Raw genomic sequence first — 19,114 nt, 5'->3', positions numbered from 1 at the left:
CAACTGTTAGAAATATTAGTAACCATTTTTTCTTCTTCGAGTGTTTGCTCATGTCCTTTTCCATATAGGTGATTTCCAACCCGGGAGTCATGTGGTGGAGTTCTGGGCTGAGATGGACCGTAAGACTGCTTGCCTGCTGTGTGATGGTATAGTGAATAGTAAACATGTGTATAGATGACCAGGTGACCGCCCTGCAGACATCTAGGACCGTGCCACAAATGCTGCTGATGAAGCTTGTGATCTTGTGAAGTGTGCTGTCAGACCAGGAGGCAGGACTTTTGCCAGATCATAGCATGTACATATTGTGACAAAGCTCTTCCTCTACCTCACTGGGTCCAGTGCTTCCTTCTAGTGGTAGGTCAGGGAACTGCTTCACCACTTAGTGTTCTTCCACCCTGTAGTGGTGGGGGAGGGTAATACAGCCTCTATAAGATGGCCACTCCCTGCTGGCTCCTGGTCCTGTCTCTGGTTCTCATAGGCCCTTGCCTCTTCACTGGGGCTCTTACTCCTCCAGTGAATGGTAGGTAGAGGGTTGGTGGGGGCCCGCTCCCACCCTCAAGTCCAGGCCCCAATCCAGGGACCCTACAAGTAGCAGCCGCACACTATGGCTTCAGGAAAAGCTGCTAGATTCCCTGGGTTAATTCCCTATGCCCCTTGACTTAATGTCCGTACCCTACTCAGATAGGGGTCCTTCCTGGCCTCCTTGCTAGGGAAGGCTCTTGATCCCTGACAGCCCCACTGGGCGTGGTAGTGCTCAAACCAAATGTCCAGTTCAATCTTTCCCTTCTGGCAGGATCTCTTCCCTTAGGCCTCCAGACCTGGGAAAGGTCCTTTGCCCTCTTCAGGAAGGGTTTTTCAGGTTTTTCTCTCCCCCAGTCTTTGTACTTGCAGGGTTCTCTTCTGCCAGCATTCAACTCCTTTTCCTAACCCTTCCTGGCGCTTGACAGCATCTTGCTTGCTCACACACACTGATAACTGGCCTCACTCTCACAACTCCACCCACATCCTCTCTCTGGAAGGGAGACTTTTAACAAGTCCTAGGCAGGGCCTTGAGTGGCTCCAGGTGTATTAATTAACCTGGAGTAACCCCTGCTCAGCTACCATGGGAAAAGGGACTTGCTGAGCCTGGGGCTGATATACTGGCCTTCTAGCACTCTCCGGTAGCCATCTAGTCTGACCCGGTCACAATATGCATGACATAATCCATGAGGAGATTCTCTAGGCCAAGACTGGGGCCCCTTGCATCCTTTCTGCAATTGCTACGAAAAGCTGAGTGGTCTTTCAAAATGGTTTGGTTCTCTCTATGTAAAACGCCAAGACCCACCTAACATCTAATGAGTGAAGCCTTTGTACCTCCCTGGTAGCATGTGGCTCTGGGTAAAAGACTGGGAGAAAAATGTCCTGGTTACTGTGAAAGTGGCAGACCACCTTTGGAAGGAAGGATGGATCTGACCAAAGTCACATCTTGTACTTAAGGCAGTATATGATGGTTCAGAGGTAAGCGCTCTGATCTCAGAAACCCTTCTAGCTGAAGTGATGGCAACTCAGAAGACTACTTTCCAAGGAAGGTGGAAGAAGGAACATGTTGCCATAGGCTTGAACAGGGGCCCCGGGAGCTTCGACAACACCAGGTTGTGGTCCTATGGAGGCAGGGGCTCGCACAACTGGGGGTATAAGTGTTCCAGCCCTTTCAAAAAATGGGAGCAAATTGGGTTAGCGAAGACTATTCTGCCTGATCGGTGGATGGAAAGCTGAGATCGCGGCCAAATGCACTTGTATGAACGATCCACCGCAAGGCCTTCAAGTCAAGCAGGTAGTCCAGGATAAGAGGCAGTGGTGTTTCATTTGGTAGGACTACATTCCTTGATGCCCACTACGACAATCTCTTCCATTTCGTCTCTTCATTTTCGCCAGGTATGCTGATCTGGTTGATGGCTTCCTGCTATTCATAAGAACCATCTGAACAACAGCCGAGCAGCCCTGCTCCATACCTTACTCAACCATGCAGCTTTCATGCTGTCAGACACAGCAATGTGAGGTTTGGGTGGAGCAGGCATCCATGTCCCAGCGAGATCAGGTCTGGGAGCCTCAGTAGGCTGATTTGTTTGTCCTCTGATGAGTGCAGGAGAGTCGAGAACCAGTGCTGTCACAGCCATGCCGAGGTTATAAGGATCATCCTCACTTTGTTCCTCCTGACCTTGACCAAAACCCTGTGGATCAGAGCCATGGGTGTGAAGGTGTAAACAGGCTCCCTCCCCAGGGAAGGAGAAAGGCGTCCAAGAGGAATCCTGGGTTGTGCCCCAGGTATGAGCAGAACTGGAGACATTTTCTGTTTGTGACCAGACTAAACAAGTCCACTTGGGGAAATCCCCACTTCTGGAAAATGGCATTTAAGATGTCCCGGTGAATAGACCACTTGTGATGGTTGACAAAGGATCTGCTCAGATGGTCTGCAAGCTTATTCTGTGAACCTGGCAGGTAAGAGGCCTTCAAGTAAATGGACTGGGCTATGCAGTAGTTCCACAGACTCACTGCCTCCTGACATAGGGAGGAGGAATGGGTCCTGCCTTGTCTGTTTACGTAGAAGACTGCTGTGGTATTGTCTGTGAGTTTGGAGATGCATTTTCCCTGCAGGTGGAGCTGAAACACCTGGCATGCCAAACATAGCACTCTCAGCTCCCCGACATTGAAGTGAAGGGACAGTTCGTCTGGTGCTCATAGCCCTGGTTCCTAAGGGGCCTCAGGTGGGCTCCCCATTCCATATCTGAGGCATCGGTGACCAGCGACCTTGACAGGACTGGTCTTGAGAACAGGACACCGCCACACACTGTGTCCTGGTTGAGCCACCGTTGCAGGGTGAGGGTCACCACCGTTGGGACTGTGACCACCTTGTTCAAGGGTGACAGCTTGGTGTGTATACCGAAGCCAGTCATGCTTGGAGAGGTCTGAGTCTGAGATGAGCATGCTGCACCATGTAGGTACAAGGGGCCATGTGACCCAGAAGCTTCAGGCAATTCTTTGCTATGGTGATGGATAAAGCTCTTAGGTCCTGTATGAGGGCTTTGATGGCTCTGAAATGACCTTCCGGGAGATAGGCTCTGGCCTGAGTCGAATCGAGGACTGCTCCTATAAATTCTATCCTCTGTACTGGTGAGAATGTTGACTTCTGCTGGTTTATCAAAAGCCCCAGATTCAAAAAAGTGGACTAAGCAAGTCTCATGTGCCTCTCTCTCTGGAGTGGCCCGTGATTAGCCAGTCGTCCAGGTATGGGTAAATTTGCACTACTGCTTTCCTGAGGGATGCCACCACCATTGCCATGCACTTTGTAAATACTCTTGGTGCTGCCAATAGGCTGAATGGTAGTACTGTGAATTGATAATGGTTTTGGCTTACGATAAATCGGAGGAACTTCCCACTGTCTGGTAATATTGCTATACATCCTTTAAGTCGAGGGCAGCGTACCAGTCCCCTGGATCTAGGAAAGAGATGATTGAAGACAGGGAGACCATGCAGAACTTCAGTTTCTTCATGAATTTGTTGAGGTTCCACAGGTCTAGTAAGAGTCTGAGATCCTCACTGAATTTCAGGATCAGAAAGGAGCGTGAATAAAACCCTGTGTCCCTTAGGTCAGTTGGAACTTCCTCCACTGCTCCTCCCCTTAAGAGGGACTGCACCTCCTGGGTTAGAAGTCTCTTGTGAGAAGGGTCCCTGAAGAGGGACAGGGTTGGGAAAGACAAAAATTGAAAGGTGTATCCCACTTCTACCGTGCAGCGTACCCAGTGCTCTGATTTGATGCTGGCCCACGCCCAGTAAAAGTGTGATAAAACTATCTCCAAATCTTGGGGTTAGATCCATGATCCATACTGGTGCGTCATCCTCGACTACACCTTCAAAAGTTCTGTCTGGGCCCCAATGATAGCCTCGTGGCTGTAACCATGGGAGTAGACAAGGAGAGGTGCAGGTACCTTCTTCTGAGGCCGCTGTTGTGCTGCCTCCCAAAGTCCTGCCTTTGCTGTGTGTGGTGGGGGGGGGGGGAGGGGAGGAGTGGCCCAGAGGCTGGAGCTTAAAGTGTTTCCGGGAAGGGGCTGGTGTGTCGAGGCCCAGAGATTTTAAGAAGGCCCAAGGGTCCTTCAGGGTGTGCAGTCATGCATCCGTTTGGTCAGAGAAGAGGGAGCCACCTTCAAACAGTAGGTCCTGTATGGTCATCTGTACCTCGTAGGGTAGACCAGACTACTGGAGCCAGGAGCTGTACCTCATCACTACCACTGTGGCCATGGTGTGTGCTGCTGCATCTGCCATGGTCCAAGGAGGCCTAGAGGGATGCCGTGGCTATAGCCCTGCCTTCCTCCACCAAAGCCACAAACTCTGTCCTAGACTCTGATAGAAGAAGTTCCTTAAACTTAGACATGACTGTCCACGAGTTGAAGTATTAGCTTAAGATATGGTGGTTCGATATTCTTAACTGGAGGCCCACCTATGGAGTATACCTTTCTCCCTAGCAGGTCCAACTTCCTGGCTTCCTTAGCCTTGGGAGACAGACCTTGCTACCCTCGCTTATCCTACCCATTGGCTGTGACCACCACTAGGGATTCCGAGGAGAGGGTGTATATAAGTACTCGTACCCCTTGGGGGGTACGAAGCACTTCCTCTCAACCCATTTCACTGTAGGCTGAAGGGATGTGGGAGTTTGCCATAGTGCTTTTATTGGCTTTGAAATGGCCTCACTGAAGGGTAAGGCCACTCTCGTTGAACATGCCCAGTATGCCCACCAATGCTGGGGCAGAGTCCTTGATTTCCTCCACCTTCAAAACAGGGTTTTGGGCCATCCTCTTTAAGAGTTCTTGGTGGGCCTTGTAATTGTCCTGCACTGGGGCTATGGACTTATCTGCCACCGCCTCATTCGGGGAGGATGACAATGTGCTAGGATCACCCAATGTGCTAGGTTCCTCCAGTGCTGGCGGTCTCCTGGAGGAGTCTCACAAGCCTCTGTCACCTCTGCTCCCAGTACCAATCCTTTTTCCGAAGGGAAGGAGGAGGAGGTGCTCTCACCTCCAAAGGGGCCAAGTATGACCGAGGTCTGAGGCATCCATGGGGGCATACATTGGCCACTGGGGCAGCGTGCGCCACTGGGCTGGGGTCCATGTTGATGGCACGGGCCCCTGAGATGTTGCCTAATATTTCTGGCCTGGCTGGTATCCATTCCACCGTGATCCTTGAGAGTCCACCTGGGATACTGATCCAGTCACTTCAGAGTGATCATGAAGCTGCCATGCCCCTTGGTGCCGTGTATCAGTGTTGAGGCAATAATGAGTGGTGCCTTGACCCAGAGCAACGTGGTGACCATGAATGGTACCGTGACCTGAACAATTGCTGCGACTGCTAGCAGTGCCAGAACTCTAGCTGGTGGCAGGCACTCGACCTATGCTGTGCCAGCAAATGCTGTGGCAGCAGAGAGGCTCATGAGTCTGGATGAGATGGCGGACGGTGCCTGACCATCATTGCCAGCTTACCCAGGGGAGGGGGTTGGTCTCCACCTCGTGGTCTCATGTGGCAAGGCTGCATCTTGTGAACCCTGGGTCGGGGGAGATGCCGGGAGGGTCAAGAGAATCACTGTCTTGTAAGCCTCTGGCACGGATAGTGTTGCCAGGGTCAAATCTTTTTCCTGGCTCACCCTCAGTGTGGAGTCCATGTGTACCAAACTCGACAGTATCCCTTGCGGGACTGGAGTCAACAGTGCCAGCTGGCTGACTTCCATCTGAGAGGAGCCCATTAAAAGCCTCACCCTCTCCATGCCCTTCCTTATTGGGGAGTGTCCACAGTTTGACTTTCTTTGGCACCGGTGATGTGAAATGGTGCAGATGTACTGGCTATTGAGGGAGAATCATGGCATTGTGGGAATTTTGGTGCCTGGGACACCTGCCTCTTTGCAGCTCTGTGATCAAGGCCACTGTGCACTCCTCACCAAAAATGTGCTCAGCATTGGGTCTGGTTGGCGCTCCGACACTGGGCAAAGTGCAGCCTCCATTAGGAGGAACTTCAATCTACTGACCCTGTCCTTTTTGGTCCTGGGCTTGAAGTTCTTGCAAATTCGGCACTTCGCCGGGATGTGCCCCTCTCCCAGGCAAATCAGGCAGCTGTTGTGTGGGTTGCTAACAGTATCTTCTTTGGGCAGGTTGCACACTGCTTGAAGTCTTGAGACCAAGACGTGCCCTGGGTGGGCTAGCCCCGTGGGGCAGGGAACTTAAGTGCTTTACTAATGTAATATACACTATTTAACTATTTACACTAATAACTAACTATTTACAATTAATTACAGGCACAACCACTGCAAAGTAAGAGGAGAACAGTGTTCCAGCAATAGTCACCAATAGAAAGAAAAAACTGCAGGGGTGGCAGGGCTGCCTATATACCACGCCATGAAGGTGCCACTCCAGGGGCACCAGATCTGACCCAGCACATACCACTAGGAGAAAGCTTCCGGTGACGGTTCACACAGTGCACGCACACCTACATGGGAAAGGACATGAGCAAGGACTAGAAGAACTACATGAACTATTGCTCCAGGTAGTTGCCTGACAAGTAGCAGTCATAGAAACTTTCAGAATTTAGGAAGAGAAAATTGGCGGCAGTAGTGAAAAAAATCTAAATTTCTATGATCATGTTAAAAAGAGATTTAAAGATTAAAAAGAGCAGCATCAGAAAAATATAAAAGAGTGCAAATATCTTAAATTGAGAAAAGCTACCAACCAAAGTCGACAATAGGAATGGGGAATCTTTCTGTCGCCAAGATGCAACTAAAAGCACAGGCACAGGCACAGGATTAACCAAAATGGAAAGAAACCACCATCTAAATATCTGTCTATGAACACTATTGGAGTAACGCAAGCATACATGATTAAAAAAACCTTACAAAGTAAACTTGTATATTTAGGATCACAGATGTTACATGTGAAAAAATACCTACTAGATAATCAAAGTCCAAGTCCAAGACATCTTGTAAATAGATCACTAATTAAGCAGCCAACAGTGTGTGTGTCACAGAAATGACCTTTGGAATCATGTATTTTCAGCTAGCAGACCAATTAGGGCCTGATTCAATTTCCACTGAAGTCAATGGGAGTGTCTCCATTGAGTTTGGTGGAAGTTGGATAGAGGCCTATGCATCTTAGATGTTTCTATATTTTTAACCATGGTGCAGCTTTATTATATCCATTTTTATGACATTCTGTAGGGTTCTTACCCGATAATGAGCAAGCTGAAGGGAAAGTTGCACAAAGGCATCGGGACTTATTTTGGCTTTCTTGATTAACCCTTTCCCAAAAGCATCAAAGGGAAAACAGTAGAAGTCCACATCCTCTGCTAGAGATTTCGCAGTGCACAGGGACCTCTCAATCACTTCTTGGCACTAAGAACAGCAACACATTTTTAAATACATACTTAAAACAAATGGCACAACTTCTTTTAAAAAATTATAAAAATAAGCTCATTCATATATTTTATTTACAGCTAAATAATATATTCCCCCTTTGCCTGAAAGAAATGGTTAAAAAAAAACTGATCAGAAAACTACTTAAACTCCCATATGCTAAAAAAAAATGGAAAAGTCAGAGAAGTTAATATGCTTCCAGGAATCCAGTAAAATTGTTCTGATTTTCATATTCTGAGACATTTTTCCAAGTCATTAGAGCTTAAATAGTATTATATGATGACATTTATAGTTGGACATGGAATGAACGAACGCTTCTATGGCTTCCACTCTGCTGTACATGCTTAAAAATTAGGTAATTTTCTATCAACCATCATCTTAGCATAACTTAAAATTTAAATCCAAACAGAGATAAGAAGTCTGTCCAAGATTCAGGCAAGCCTTGAACCTGCAAGACAGAATTCTGAGCACAAGCCAGCACTTATTACAACTGGCCTCAACCCAACATAAAGGCTTCTGGTTCCACATACCCCACATAAAATACAGGAAACAAAGGAAGGGAAAATGCTCCATTTTCTGAAGCCATCCCCAACTCAACTGACTTACATTCACAGTTTTATGTATTAGTAGTTATAAATGCAAGGTTAGTGCTTAAATATATTTTAACTAAGCTATAAATAGACAATTACTTATATTACATAGCAAACAAGTGTTTTGGAGTATAATTTGAATAAAGTAATGAAATCTTAGAGACAATAGAGTACTATTGTTAAATCTTTAAGAAATTATGGATGGCCATTTTTCAATGCTGGCAATGCACAAATTAGCAAGGTGCAACCTAGTTAAGGTTCTACTAGTAATCTAGGAAGAAAACTGAAAAGTTTTGAAGGAAAGACTATTAAAAGTCCTCTCAGTTTAAGAAAGTGTAAATCTAAGTGCTGTGGTTGTCTCTTATCCCAAGGTTCCTCATGTGAAACACACATCACTGAACCTCTGAAAAGGCTCAGATGAACTGAAGCACAATTAGGCAAGTTATCTTCTCTGTAAGATAACTACTGACAAACAGAGAATTAAAAATGAACTCAGGAACTTATTGGTGGTTTTGCACTCACTTCTTCAGGGATTTCCCACTGGAGTCTGGTGGGGAAAGGAATATTTTGGTTGGTGTCTCCTTTGCAATGCCCATCCTCTGTATAGCCCAGTTGGAGGCAATCAGAAGACATAACATTCTGCAAAAGAAAAAGACTTATGTAACTTCATGTATTATACAATAAAGTAGTGCAGGTTAGAGAGTTCAAATGCATTTCATTTTGGAGTTAGGCTCACTCAATTCCCTTTTCAACATACAGAAATATTTATTACTAGATTCAGAATGCAAAACGGTATCTGCAGACATGTTACAACTGGTATTTTAGAACAACTGTAGTCACCTGTTCTTTGAGCTAAAGAACAATAGCTGTAAGATACTGATACAATATACCTTTAGGCTTTTAATAATAAGCCTGAGAACTTCAGACCACACCACATTCAAATTTCCAGTACCAGATGGATAAAGATCACTGCTGTTACTAGGAAATGTCAGGCATTTTTAACAGTGTACTGGATGAATCAACCAGGGCCTATTGCCTCCTATTCCGTTGTGCACACACGAACTCACAGAGATGCTTCGGTGCTCCAAACCCCAGTCTTTCTACTGCACGCTTGAATGGGATGATGGCAGCAGCAGACCCAGCAGCAGCTCATTATTAGGATAAGGAGACTAAGGCCCAGGCTTTTTTTTAAAAGGCATTTAGGCTCCTAAATCTCATTTTTCAAGTTATTTACCAATTTAGGAGCCTAAATCCCACACTGCCAATGGAATTTTGGCTCTTAAGTGCCTAAATCGCTTTGAAAACGAGATTTAAGATTTTAGATCTGTTAGATATTGCAATGTTGAATGCAGGACACCTAAATAGCTTTAAAAATCTGGGGCCAAGTACCTGTGAATCAATGGTTCTGACATGAGTTGATCAGTGGGTGGCAACCCCAGCTTTAATATACATTCAAAATATTAAAACAGGATTTTAATAAAGCTATTTATACACTGTTTTTACAATTTGTTTCAACCTAATAAGCCTTCCACGTACCAGGGAGGAAAGGCCCATGGTGCCAAATCAGAATTTACAGAATATAAGCTTTGCTTGTGTAAGTGTTCATGAATGCACTGAACATTCAATTTCTTGCTCTAGTACTTAGAACAGGAGTGCAGCTCTGGTGTATAGGAGTTTTCTTAAAGTGCCATCACAGTGAATTGTTTGTTTTAAACCAGAACTTTGCATTAACAAAACAGAGAGTAAGCTATTTGGATATTAGCCAAATTCTAGGTAAGATCTGCACCACCCTCCTGATTTATAACAAAGGATTTTAAAAAATATCTAGATAATAAATACCTGAATGCTGCCTCTTTTGCTTTTTTATGTTTATTCTAAGCACTTTTTATAGACTGCTAGTATTCATGGTAGAACTATTTGATTTCTTAAATGAACACAAAACACTTTTACTGCAAAAATGAGAGTTCCATAATATTTTACCAACAATGCAATAAAAAAAACCTTTTCCATAAATCTGTGTAGGTCTCAACAGTACAATAAACTACACTAGAGAAGAAAGTGACTGTCCCACTGATGTCTACATACCCCTCCTTGATATGAGTCCCAGTGGATATTTGAATCTACTCAATACAGTGGTAGCACACACTGAGTGGGACATATCACCGAACAAGGCATCTTTGCAGCAAACGCATTATTCCATGCACACTTTCAACCTTTTGCTTTTTATTGAGTTTCTACACTTGACAGATAGAACATGCCAACCACCTGGTAGACAACTTCTACTTAGAATCTAGTTATTAGTTTACCATATCTTTATATATAATCAGCTAGCAGTAGTTAATCCTCTAGAAAATTAAACCAACTTCAATTTATTCTTGGGCTTCGAAGATACTAGCAAGAAGTGGGTTCTCCACCCTCAAAGCAACTATATTAAGGAGAGGAGATAAAAACCAAACAATCACTGCTTCTCTAAAACAAGAATTAGAAAAATTATTCCACTCCGGTGATTGACTAGAAAACTAGTCAAAATTACATTCTTGGGGGCAATCTCAGTGCCAGCATCCCTTTGCAATTTCTAATTAGGGATGAGAGAAAGACTACTAGGCTTTTAGATGTGGATATTTCCTGCAGAAATATCATTAAAAACTACCAGCTAACACCAAAAATATATGAAAGACACAAATCGCTTTGGACAATAGTATAAACAGACAAATGTATAATAAAGTTGAAATGGTCTCCAAAGCAACCAATTTACCCTTTTTGTAGTGGTTTTCAGAGATGTTAGTGTCAATAAGGGTGGATATATGCTTAAACTCTAAAAGGTGAAAATATCAGCAAGGTTTTGGGGGCAATGAACTGTGGTGTCAATTAAGTAAAACAGGAGGGCATTTTAAAAATAGGGGCACTTCACTCCACTTACTTAAAGTGTACATGAAAGTGAACAACTTGAACATGTCGATCTGCAGCCCTGTGTAAGAATGGTTTAGAAGAGTGTTCACTCTTCATAGTACTACTTCTTCAAATTCTTCACAATCACAATTTTAAAAAAAGCACAAAGTAAGAACTTCAGAAATATGCATACGGGTTCTGTGAAACGTATGTCCCAAATAGATTTTAAACCAAATAAACCTTTGTGCACAACTACATGTGCAAATTAAAATAAAAGGAAGTTACTATCCTTTATAACTGAAACCTAAAAATTCTTGCAAGCAGCATCTTTTGGTCCATGCCAGTGCCCCTGATTTCCTCTTACTCTTCACAGAGGGTATAAATCTCTTCTACCATGAATCTTGCCAGGAGCCAAAGCAGAGGAGGAGGAAAGCTGGCAGTGGAATACAGACAGGGACCACATATCTCAAAGAGCTCGTTACAAAGATAAGTAACTTCCTTTTCTTCTTCAAGTGCTGGTCTCTAGGCATATTCCACAGTGGGTGATTGACAAACAGTACTCAGAGAGGATGGTGTGAATATGGTATGGCTAGTTGTAAAACTGCAATCCTAAAGGATGCAACAGCCGAGAGTCTTGTACCAAAAGCATAATGTCTCAAGAATGTGTGGATGAAAACCCAAGTAGCTGCTCTGTAAAATGTCAAGCAGGGGTATATCTTGAAGCGATACCATCAAGACTGTGCCCTTGCCCCATGTGGGGAAGGAAGCTGTGTCAATTGATAGTGAGGAATACAGACAGAGATCCACTTACAGATCTTCTGAAATGAGGCAGCTTGACCTTGGACTCATTCTGCTATGGCAACAAACAGCCTCTGATTTTCTGATCAATTTTGTTCTTTACAAGTAAAATGCCAATGCCTGTTGCATTCGAGGGAATGAAATCTCCTCTCCTTGTTAGAGGCATGAGGCTATGGAAAGAATAAAGGTAAACAAACTGGCTAGTTTAAGTGAAACTCTGAAACAATCTTAGGAGTGAGTTTCAGGTCTAGTTGTAGTAAGACTATCTTTAACAGAATATCATGATTGGTGGATCAGCCATTAGGGCCCAGAGTTCACCTATTCTTCTGGACAAGGTGATGGAAATGAGAAAGGCAATCTTCATTGATAGGAAGGATACAGAAAACATAACTAGTAGTTCAAAGTCTGGCTTAGCAAGTACTGAAAGCACTAAGCTAAGGTCCCAGTGAGGTTTTTCATTGGCAGAGAGATTCGGATCAGACCTTTCAAGAATCTGGTTCTTGCTGAGTAAATAAAGATTGAGTAAGCATCCAGTGGCGGGTAAGACACGCTGTTTACTGGTAGGTGAACCTGTAGAGAGTTAAAGCAAAGGCCTGTCATCCTGAAAGTAAGAACTGAGTCTAAAAGATATTTCCTATCTGCTGTTTCTGTAGATATATGATTTTGCTCGGCCCAGAGAGAGAAACTTTTCCACTTGGTTAGATAACATTTTCGGGTGGAGTCCTTTCTGCTATTATTGAGAATGGTTTGCCTAGTTTCAGAACACTAATGCTCTAAGTTTGATGCCCATCCAAATTTCAAGCTGTAAGATGAAGTGCATCCAAGTTGGGATATTTGACTGCCATTCTCCTGAGTCAAGAGATCTGAGAAGGACCAAATGCTGACAGGTGGGACAACATATGCAGGAGACATGAAAACCAAAATTGTCTGAGCCTTTTGGTGGCGATGAGGATGACTTATGCCCTGTCCAGTCAAATCGTCTGTAGTTCCTGAGATGATAGCAGGATGGGAGGGAAGGCACAGCTGAAGTGATCTGTCCAAACAGTAGAAGAACATCACTTCAGGAGCTCTTCCTCCAAGTTCCCCTAAAGTACTATGTTTTGCATTTCCAGCAGAGTTTCCCCACGGAGTAAAGATATTGTTCACCAGTGAATTACGTACCTCAAACTTCCGATTGATGGTGAAATGCCAGCTGAGGTTGTTCACCAGTGAATTCCAGGTTCCTGGACAGCACGCAGCCGATAGTGTGATACAGTTTTTGATAAACCAGTTCCACAAGGTGACTGCTTCTATACCCTGTGGAATGGATCTTGCTCCTCCCTGGTTGTTTATATAGAATCTGATTATTATACTGTCTGACACTATGAGTAAACGGTGAGACTGGATGAATGGTAGAAATGCTTTGCAAGCCACTCAGACTGCCCAGAGTTCCAGGAGATTTATAGGCATTCTGATTTCTCAGGGCTTTCAAGTGTCTGATACCACGTGACTGTCCACATGGGCTCTCCAGCCTAGCAGAGAGTCATCTGTGATTATAATCTTGTTGGATGTAGGGGATAGGAAAGAAACACCCACACAGACTTGTCCAGGATTTTTTCATCAAGTTACTGAGGCCAGCATTCTAGAGTTCACATTGTGCTTGCTTGGTATATGTACACCATTTGGAGTCAAGCCCACAGGCAATGTAGGTGGAGTCTGACAAACAGCATGATATAAGAACAGGATGCTATATGCCCCAGGAGAAAAAAGGAAAATCCAAACCAATGTTCAAGAGTTGTACATAACCTGATCCATCAGGTTGTTCATGGCGTGAGATAAGCCCTCACCCTGATTGAGTCTAGAGTTGCTCCTATAAATTCTATAGTCAGCTTGTGTGTCAGGATACTTTTCCACATTCACAGACTCTTAGGGATGACAGACGAAGCAGCAACGAGGTTGATGCAAGGGCTTCTAAGTGTGCCCTTCCCATAAAAAGCTAGTCATCTAAATATGGGACAATGGCAAAGCCACTACATCTGAATTGTGCTTTACTACTAGAAACGCTTTGGTGAAGACTTTGGGTGCAGCTGCTAGACCAAATGGAAGCACCCTTTATTGACAGTGGTCAAAAATGGGTTTCCACACTCCCTTCTTTTTGGGAACTAAGAAATATTTCAAATAGAACCCTTTTCCTTGACGTTGAAGAGGCACCTACCCTATCACTCCCCATTGGAGGAGGGATTCTATACCCTGGAGGAGGATTTCCTCATGAGAATGGTCCCTGAAGAGGTACAGGAAAAGAGGTTCTCAAGGGGGTATGGAGAGAAACTTGATAATATAGCTGAAATGGATGATATTCAGCATCCTCTTGCCAGTTATTGCACTATAGTTATGAGAAAAGAGTGCTACATGTCCAAACATATGCGAGGATACGGTGAAAATGGCATCATTAGTGGTTCACAACTCCCAATCATCTCATCAAAAATATCTTTTGGCTCAGGGGCGGGGAGTGTTGGGTTGATGTGGAAGGTCCAGGGTATTGGGACTTTCGTATCCTCTGTCACGCTCCTTGCTGACTCTGGCTGATGTACCGGGGAAAAGAGGAGAGTGTTCCTTAGCCCAGGTCTGATTGGGTCCAAATTACCTTTTCCATGACCTGCTTTTTAAGATGGAATTGCCACACCTGTCAGGTCCTGGTAGGGATGGAGCAACACATACTGCACCTGGTGAAGATATGTGCTTCTCTAAGGTAGCATAGGCAGCATCAGTGGTCGTTGCTGACCAAGAAGGGGCGAGAGCTGGGGAGACAGTTTTGAAGCCCGGCATTATCTAATTTTTGTACCAGGAGGCAGACAGGTTCCCCAGGGTGGGAAATCTAACTACCTATACTAATAAAACTAAACACTATCATTAAAGATAAAACTTTGAAATGTTTATGGGTTTGAAGTCTGAAAAAAGGAGACACTCCAGACATGAGGTTCCAACACAGGCCATGTGGCAGTAAGAAGGAACTGGAGAGGTAGTAGGCAGTAGAGCCTTATACTCTTGGTGCAGAGCATGGGGAAAGCGGAGGTGTAGGTGCAAATCAACAGACACTGCTTGCAAGAATTTTCTGGTCTCAGGCACATGGAGCACATGCATATCCACAGTCGAATACACATATAGACTAGCACTTGAAGCAGCAGCAGTGACCTGTCAGTTTTCCATGAAGACATCAATGTTTAGCATGTGAAATACTATGAACTCACAATATCAGACATGCAACTTTCTTAATAAGCATAGCTTTAAGTAAACTTTAGCCTCAGGGTTCACAAAAAGGAAGTAACCAAGATGAGATAATCCCTTCCATCATTTTACTTTGTCAGTTACTTAAACACTCACCTCCCAAAGGTGTCCAACAATAGGAGCATCTGCCCAAGAATGCTCTGTATTCAGGCCCATTTTGCCATTCTTGAACACTACAAGACTGAATGTTTTGTCAAACCACCTAAAAAAAAAATTAGGGAATTTTTTTGTACCTTTAAAAACTTTCACTCAAAGTGACACTTCGTTGAATCTCTCTCATTCAAATTAGACATACCAACACACACAATTCCAGGTGACAAATAGAAAAGAAAAAATTTAAAAACATGCTACAGAAATAACTAGCCCATAAATTCACTGGACCAAAGGCACGAGTGGCAAAAACTGGTGCAACTCCAAAGCGAATAGAGTTAAACAAGCTAAAGCCTTCTTTGAATTTGGCCTATCAAATGAATCTGGTAATGCTAGGTTATGGTTTTACAACTGTGTATTAGGATTTGTATTTAGCAAATAAAACTATATTGTAATAAATAAAAATAAAGTCACTTACAAATTTTCAATTTCTGGATTTTTCAAATAGAAGTAAAATGGTTAAGTTTTCAAATAGACAAGTGCATTTATTGTTTACTAAAAGGAAATCTGGGGTTTTAAAGTTTTAGTGTGGGGCAATCAACACAACTTGAATATTGCTTGTAGTGTTTACTCATGAACTTCAGCATGACTATGACACTATAATTGGTTGTGAATTATGAAATGCAAGACATGCACATATGATGCTTAAGAAACATGGAAAAAAGTGACTGATTTAAGTAGCAGATTGAACAAAAACACTTTGGTAAAATAATAAAATGATGAGTTGATTGCCAGATGACAGAAGCCCACAAGAATATGCTGTGCAATTTATAGGATACACACAAAAGGTAAACACGACCAATTTACACATGAACCAGAATCCTCTTCAGTAAAGCAACGTGACTAAGTGGCACTGTTCCCATCTGCTCATTGCTGTACCTGTCGTAACAACTGCCATGCAGCAGCGACTTTGCGTAGGTATCCATTGAAGTCACTGGATCCTCTTCCCTGTATCCCTGCTCAGTTTCATCCAAAGTCACAAAGAAAGCTGCTTTTTCAACTGCGTCCAAGGACTGCTTGTTTTTTCCACGTCCAAAATAGGCCTGACGAGCCTTAGCCCAGGGTACCCTGCAGCAAGGATTTAAGTTTATGGTCATGCTATGTAACTTGGTCAGTGTTTTACCACCTTTAAGACCACAGTGTGATTCTATAAGGCAATGTTACTTTTTAACAGATTTAAATGTCCTTCACCTTTCACCTTGTGCCTAATGAATTTATACTACCAGTGATAAGTGAGGATATTGCTACAGATATTCCTGAATCAGAATCCTGGGATGAAAAAGGAATTACTACCAACACAGGCCACCTCAAGTAGTAGTACACAGGCAGGAAATTTGGTTTTCAGGAATTAAACATGGCTCTGGTACCCAAAATGCATAGTATACATCTTGCACATTTACAGCCTAACAAAGTCCAACTTCTTGATGTACCCCTGGGGAAAGTTACACACACACTAGAAGTTAGATATAAAAGGTCACAGGATCAATCTACAGGTGCTTACATACTATGATAAAGGAGACCAATGTGATAACCTGGTAGATCCACACATTGAGCATAAAACAACTATGCTAATCAATGGTTATGTCTGAGATTTTAACTAACAAGGTCTGAATATCTGAAATCTGAGTTGAAGAACTATAACTCACTCCTCTTGTATGTAGACTGCAAGATTTTTTAAGTCAAACATGTACAATTGCTCATATATAAATACACACTTACACAAATATACGTAACCTATATAATGTAGATACCCAAAATGGGTCTTTGAGATTATAAAATAAGACTCTACACTCCAAAAGAAATTTTTTATATACTATGCTGCTAAACTGTACATTTAACATTCATTACATTTTTCCATTAAGATGTACATTTAAAACAAAAAACCTGAAAAAGTAAGTGAAGAGTGTAAAATAAGGAACCATTGATCTTCTATGAATTTGTTTTCCAAACCTTCCAGAAACATAGGGACAAACCGATCCCTGGTATAAGGCCACTGAATTTAGTTAAATTGTAACAGGGATAACTTCAATCCAGTCAGTCAGATTCTACTTTCTCAATTAGACATGCATAAATTTGGTTGGAGTAACACCACTAAAATCAAGGGAGATATTCTGGATTTATACTAGTATAACAGCAGAATCTGACCAAGTGTCCAGATTTTAAAATTTGATAATTTTAGTAGGTATGCTAATGCCGCATAAAGCAGATTATACAAATGTTCATAAACCATCAAATATTGCTAAATTAAACAATTATTGATTCAATTTTGTTAACAATGATCATAATTAAAGCAAGATTCTCAAACTACAAATAGGCAGAAGAAGTACATGAAGGCAACTGATCACTGCCAAGTTACTTCCAACTCAAACCGGAAAGGGCTTATTTTTATTACAGTGCTTTGCTACAGCATAGATTATGGAATAATCAACTAACCGCAGAGAGTCGATTTTAAAGGTTCAGAACCTGACACTGGGCCTGCAAATTTATACAACTGTCTTCAAATATTAGAAGAAGTTACTGTTTAAAAAAATTCATACCTATCTCCTGCAGTAAGAGCTGCTAATTTCTCTTCTCCAGCCTGGGGTTCAGAACTGTCATCTAGAATTCGTTGCATCTGCTGTTCAATTTCCCGAGGCTTCAACAGTCTACCATCATGATAAAGACAGACTTTGAAATAACGGCCCTTATGATACACGACAATGTGTCTGCTGTCCTTCATGTGCTGAAGAGTGTCTAGAATCGGAATCAAAGGTTTGAAAGCAAACCTTAGGTCATGTGGTGTTAGAATGAAAACAATCCCATACCAAATATTTAACTCTAAAGGGCATATGTTCACCATAAAATAGCACTGTGTCTAAGCTTACTTATTTACAAAATGTTAAATCAAATAATATGTGGGATTTATAAACATTGGCAATCCATTAAATTATCTGAAATTTAGCAAGAAAATACTGCTATACAAAATAGCCAAGCAAAAACCTAAATTGTATAATTTCTCATATACATATAGCATATACTTGCTAACTTGGGTGCCAACGTTAAGCAACTAAGAAAGTGACCTGGGTTCCAGTTCTCTGATATGGCCAGGCGGTCAGTGGCAGGGTGGGCGTAGAAGTGCCTTTACATCATCCGTGCTCTGCAACTAGCTGGCACCAGCCACAAGTTAAAGCAGTCTTAGGGTTGTCCTAATTTATTCTTGTGGCCCATGTTTACATCTTTTCTGGCAGCTGGGAATAGTTGGAGTGCAGCAATGCTACAGCCACATCCCTCAAATGGGGGCTATGAAAAGGGTGGTGATGTAAGGAACACTATGACTCAGGGATTCCATCCTACATTCGTGGATTCATATCTGGCCACTATTCACTATTTTTATGGTCCTTTGTGCCTATACAAAGAGACCACATCTCTTGACTGAGAATCAGGACCCTGATTTTCCAGCGATACCAATTACCCCCAGCTTCCAAGACTTCAGTAAGAATTGTAGGTGCTCCACACCACTCATTATGAGACCACTTATTTAAGGTGCCTAAATAAAGATTTAGGTGCCTAACAAAGTATAAAAAGATTAGCATATTACATAACTAACTTTCCATAAACATTTGTTCTGTTACTAATAGAAAAAAGTTATTTCTGTGCATGTACAAATGTTTGAAGAAAATTGCATTGGTTTCCTATGATGGGAGAATGGACTGGCTAGATGATCTCACTGGTCTTTTCTACCTCTGAGGTCCAATATAAACAGTTCACCGTTGTCATAACATAGTATGTTTAGTTGTAAGAGAAAAACAAAATAAGAACTGTTTAATTATCTCAATATAGTAGCCATTAAGGTTTCACTGACAATGTAGAAGTGAAATACTTATTTTTAAAACATAAAATTCCTATATTTTAAGGCTGTTCTAGAAATAATTTAAGATAGCATTCCAGTAATTATTGAAAATAGATATTAATCCCTTCAAGATGCAGAAAAAATATGATTTCAGTAAACATGTGCAAA

General features: G+C 42.6%; 1 protein-coding gene across 4 annotated transcripts in view; it reads right to left on the bottom strand.

Moving 5' to 3' along the window:
* Nucleotides 1-19,114, bottom strand: part of CPT1A (carnitine palmitoyltransferase 1A) — a 74,881-nt gene that overhangs the window by 13,823 nt on the left and 41,944 nt on the right. For all 4 annotated transcript variants that reach the window (XM_067540461.1, XM_067540463.1, XM_067540462.1 and 1 more), the window contains exons 10-14: nucleotides 17,655-17,850; nucleotides 15,997-16,185; nucleotides 15,064-15,169; nucleotides 8,539-8,655; nucleotides 7,241-7,405 (exon numbers count right to left, since the gene is read on the bottom strand). In XM_067540461.1, coding sequence (XP_067396562.1) covers nucleotides 7,241-7,405; nucleotides 8,539-8,655; nucleotides 15,064-15,169; nucleotides 15,997-16,185; nucleotides 17,655-17,850 — 773 coding nt within the window. The remainder of the gene's footprint in view (nucleotides 1-7,240; nucleotides 7,406-8,538; nucleotides 8,656-15,063; nucleotides 15,170-15,996; nucleotides 16,186-17,654; nucleotides 17,851-19,114) is intronic.

This window comes from Emydura macquarii, unplaced genomic scaffold (assembly GCF_026122565.2).
Source record: "Emydura macquarii macquarii isolate MOO-44397 ecotype Brisbane River unplaced genomic scaffold, CSIRO-AGI_Emac_v2 contig_587, whole genome shotgun sequence".
NCBI lineage: Eukaryota > Metazoa > Chordata > Testudines > Chelidae > Emydura > Emydura macquarii.
The sequence above is the reverse complement of the archived record's forward strand: the minus strand, read 5'-3'. Positions and strand labels throughout refer to the sequence as shown.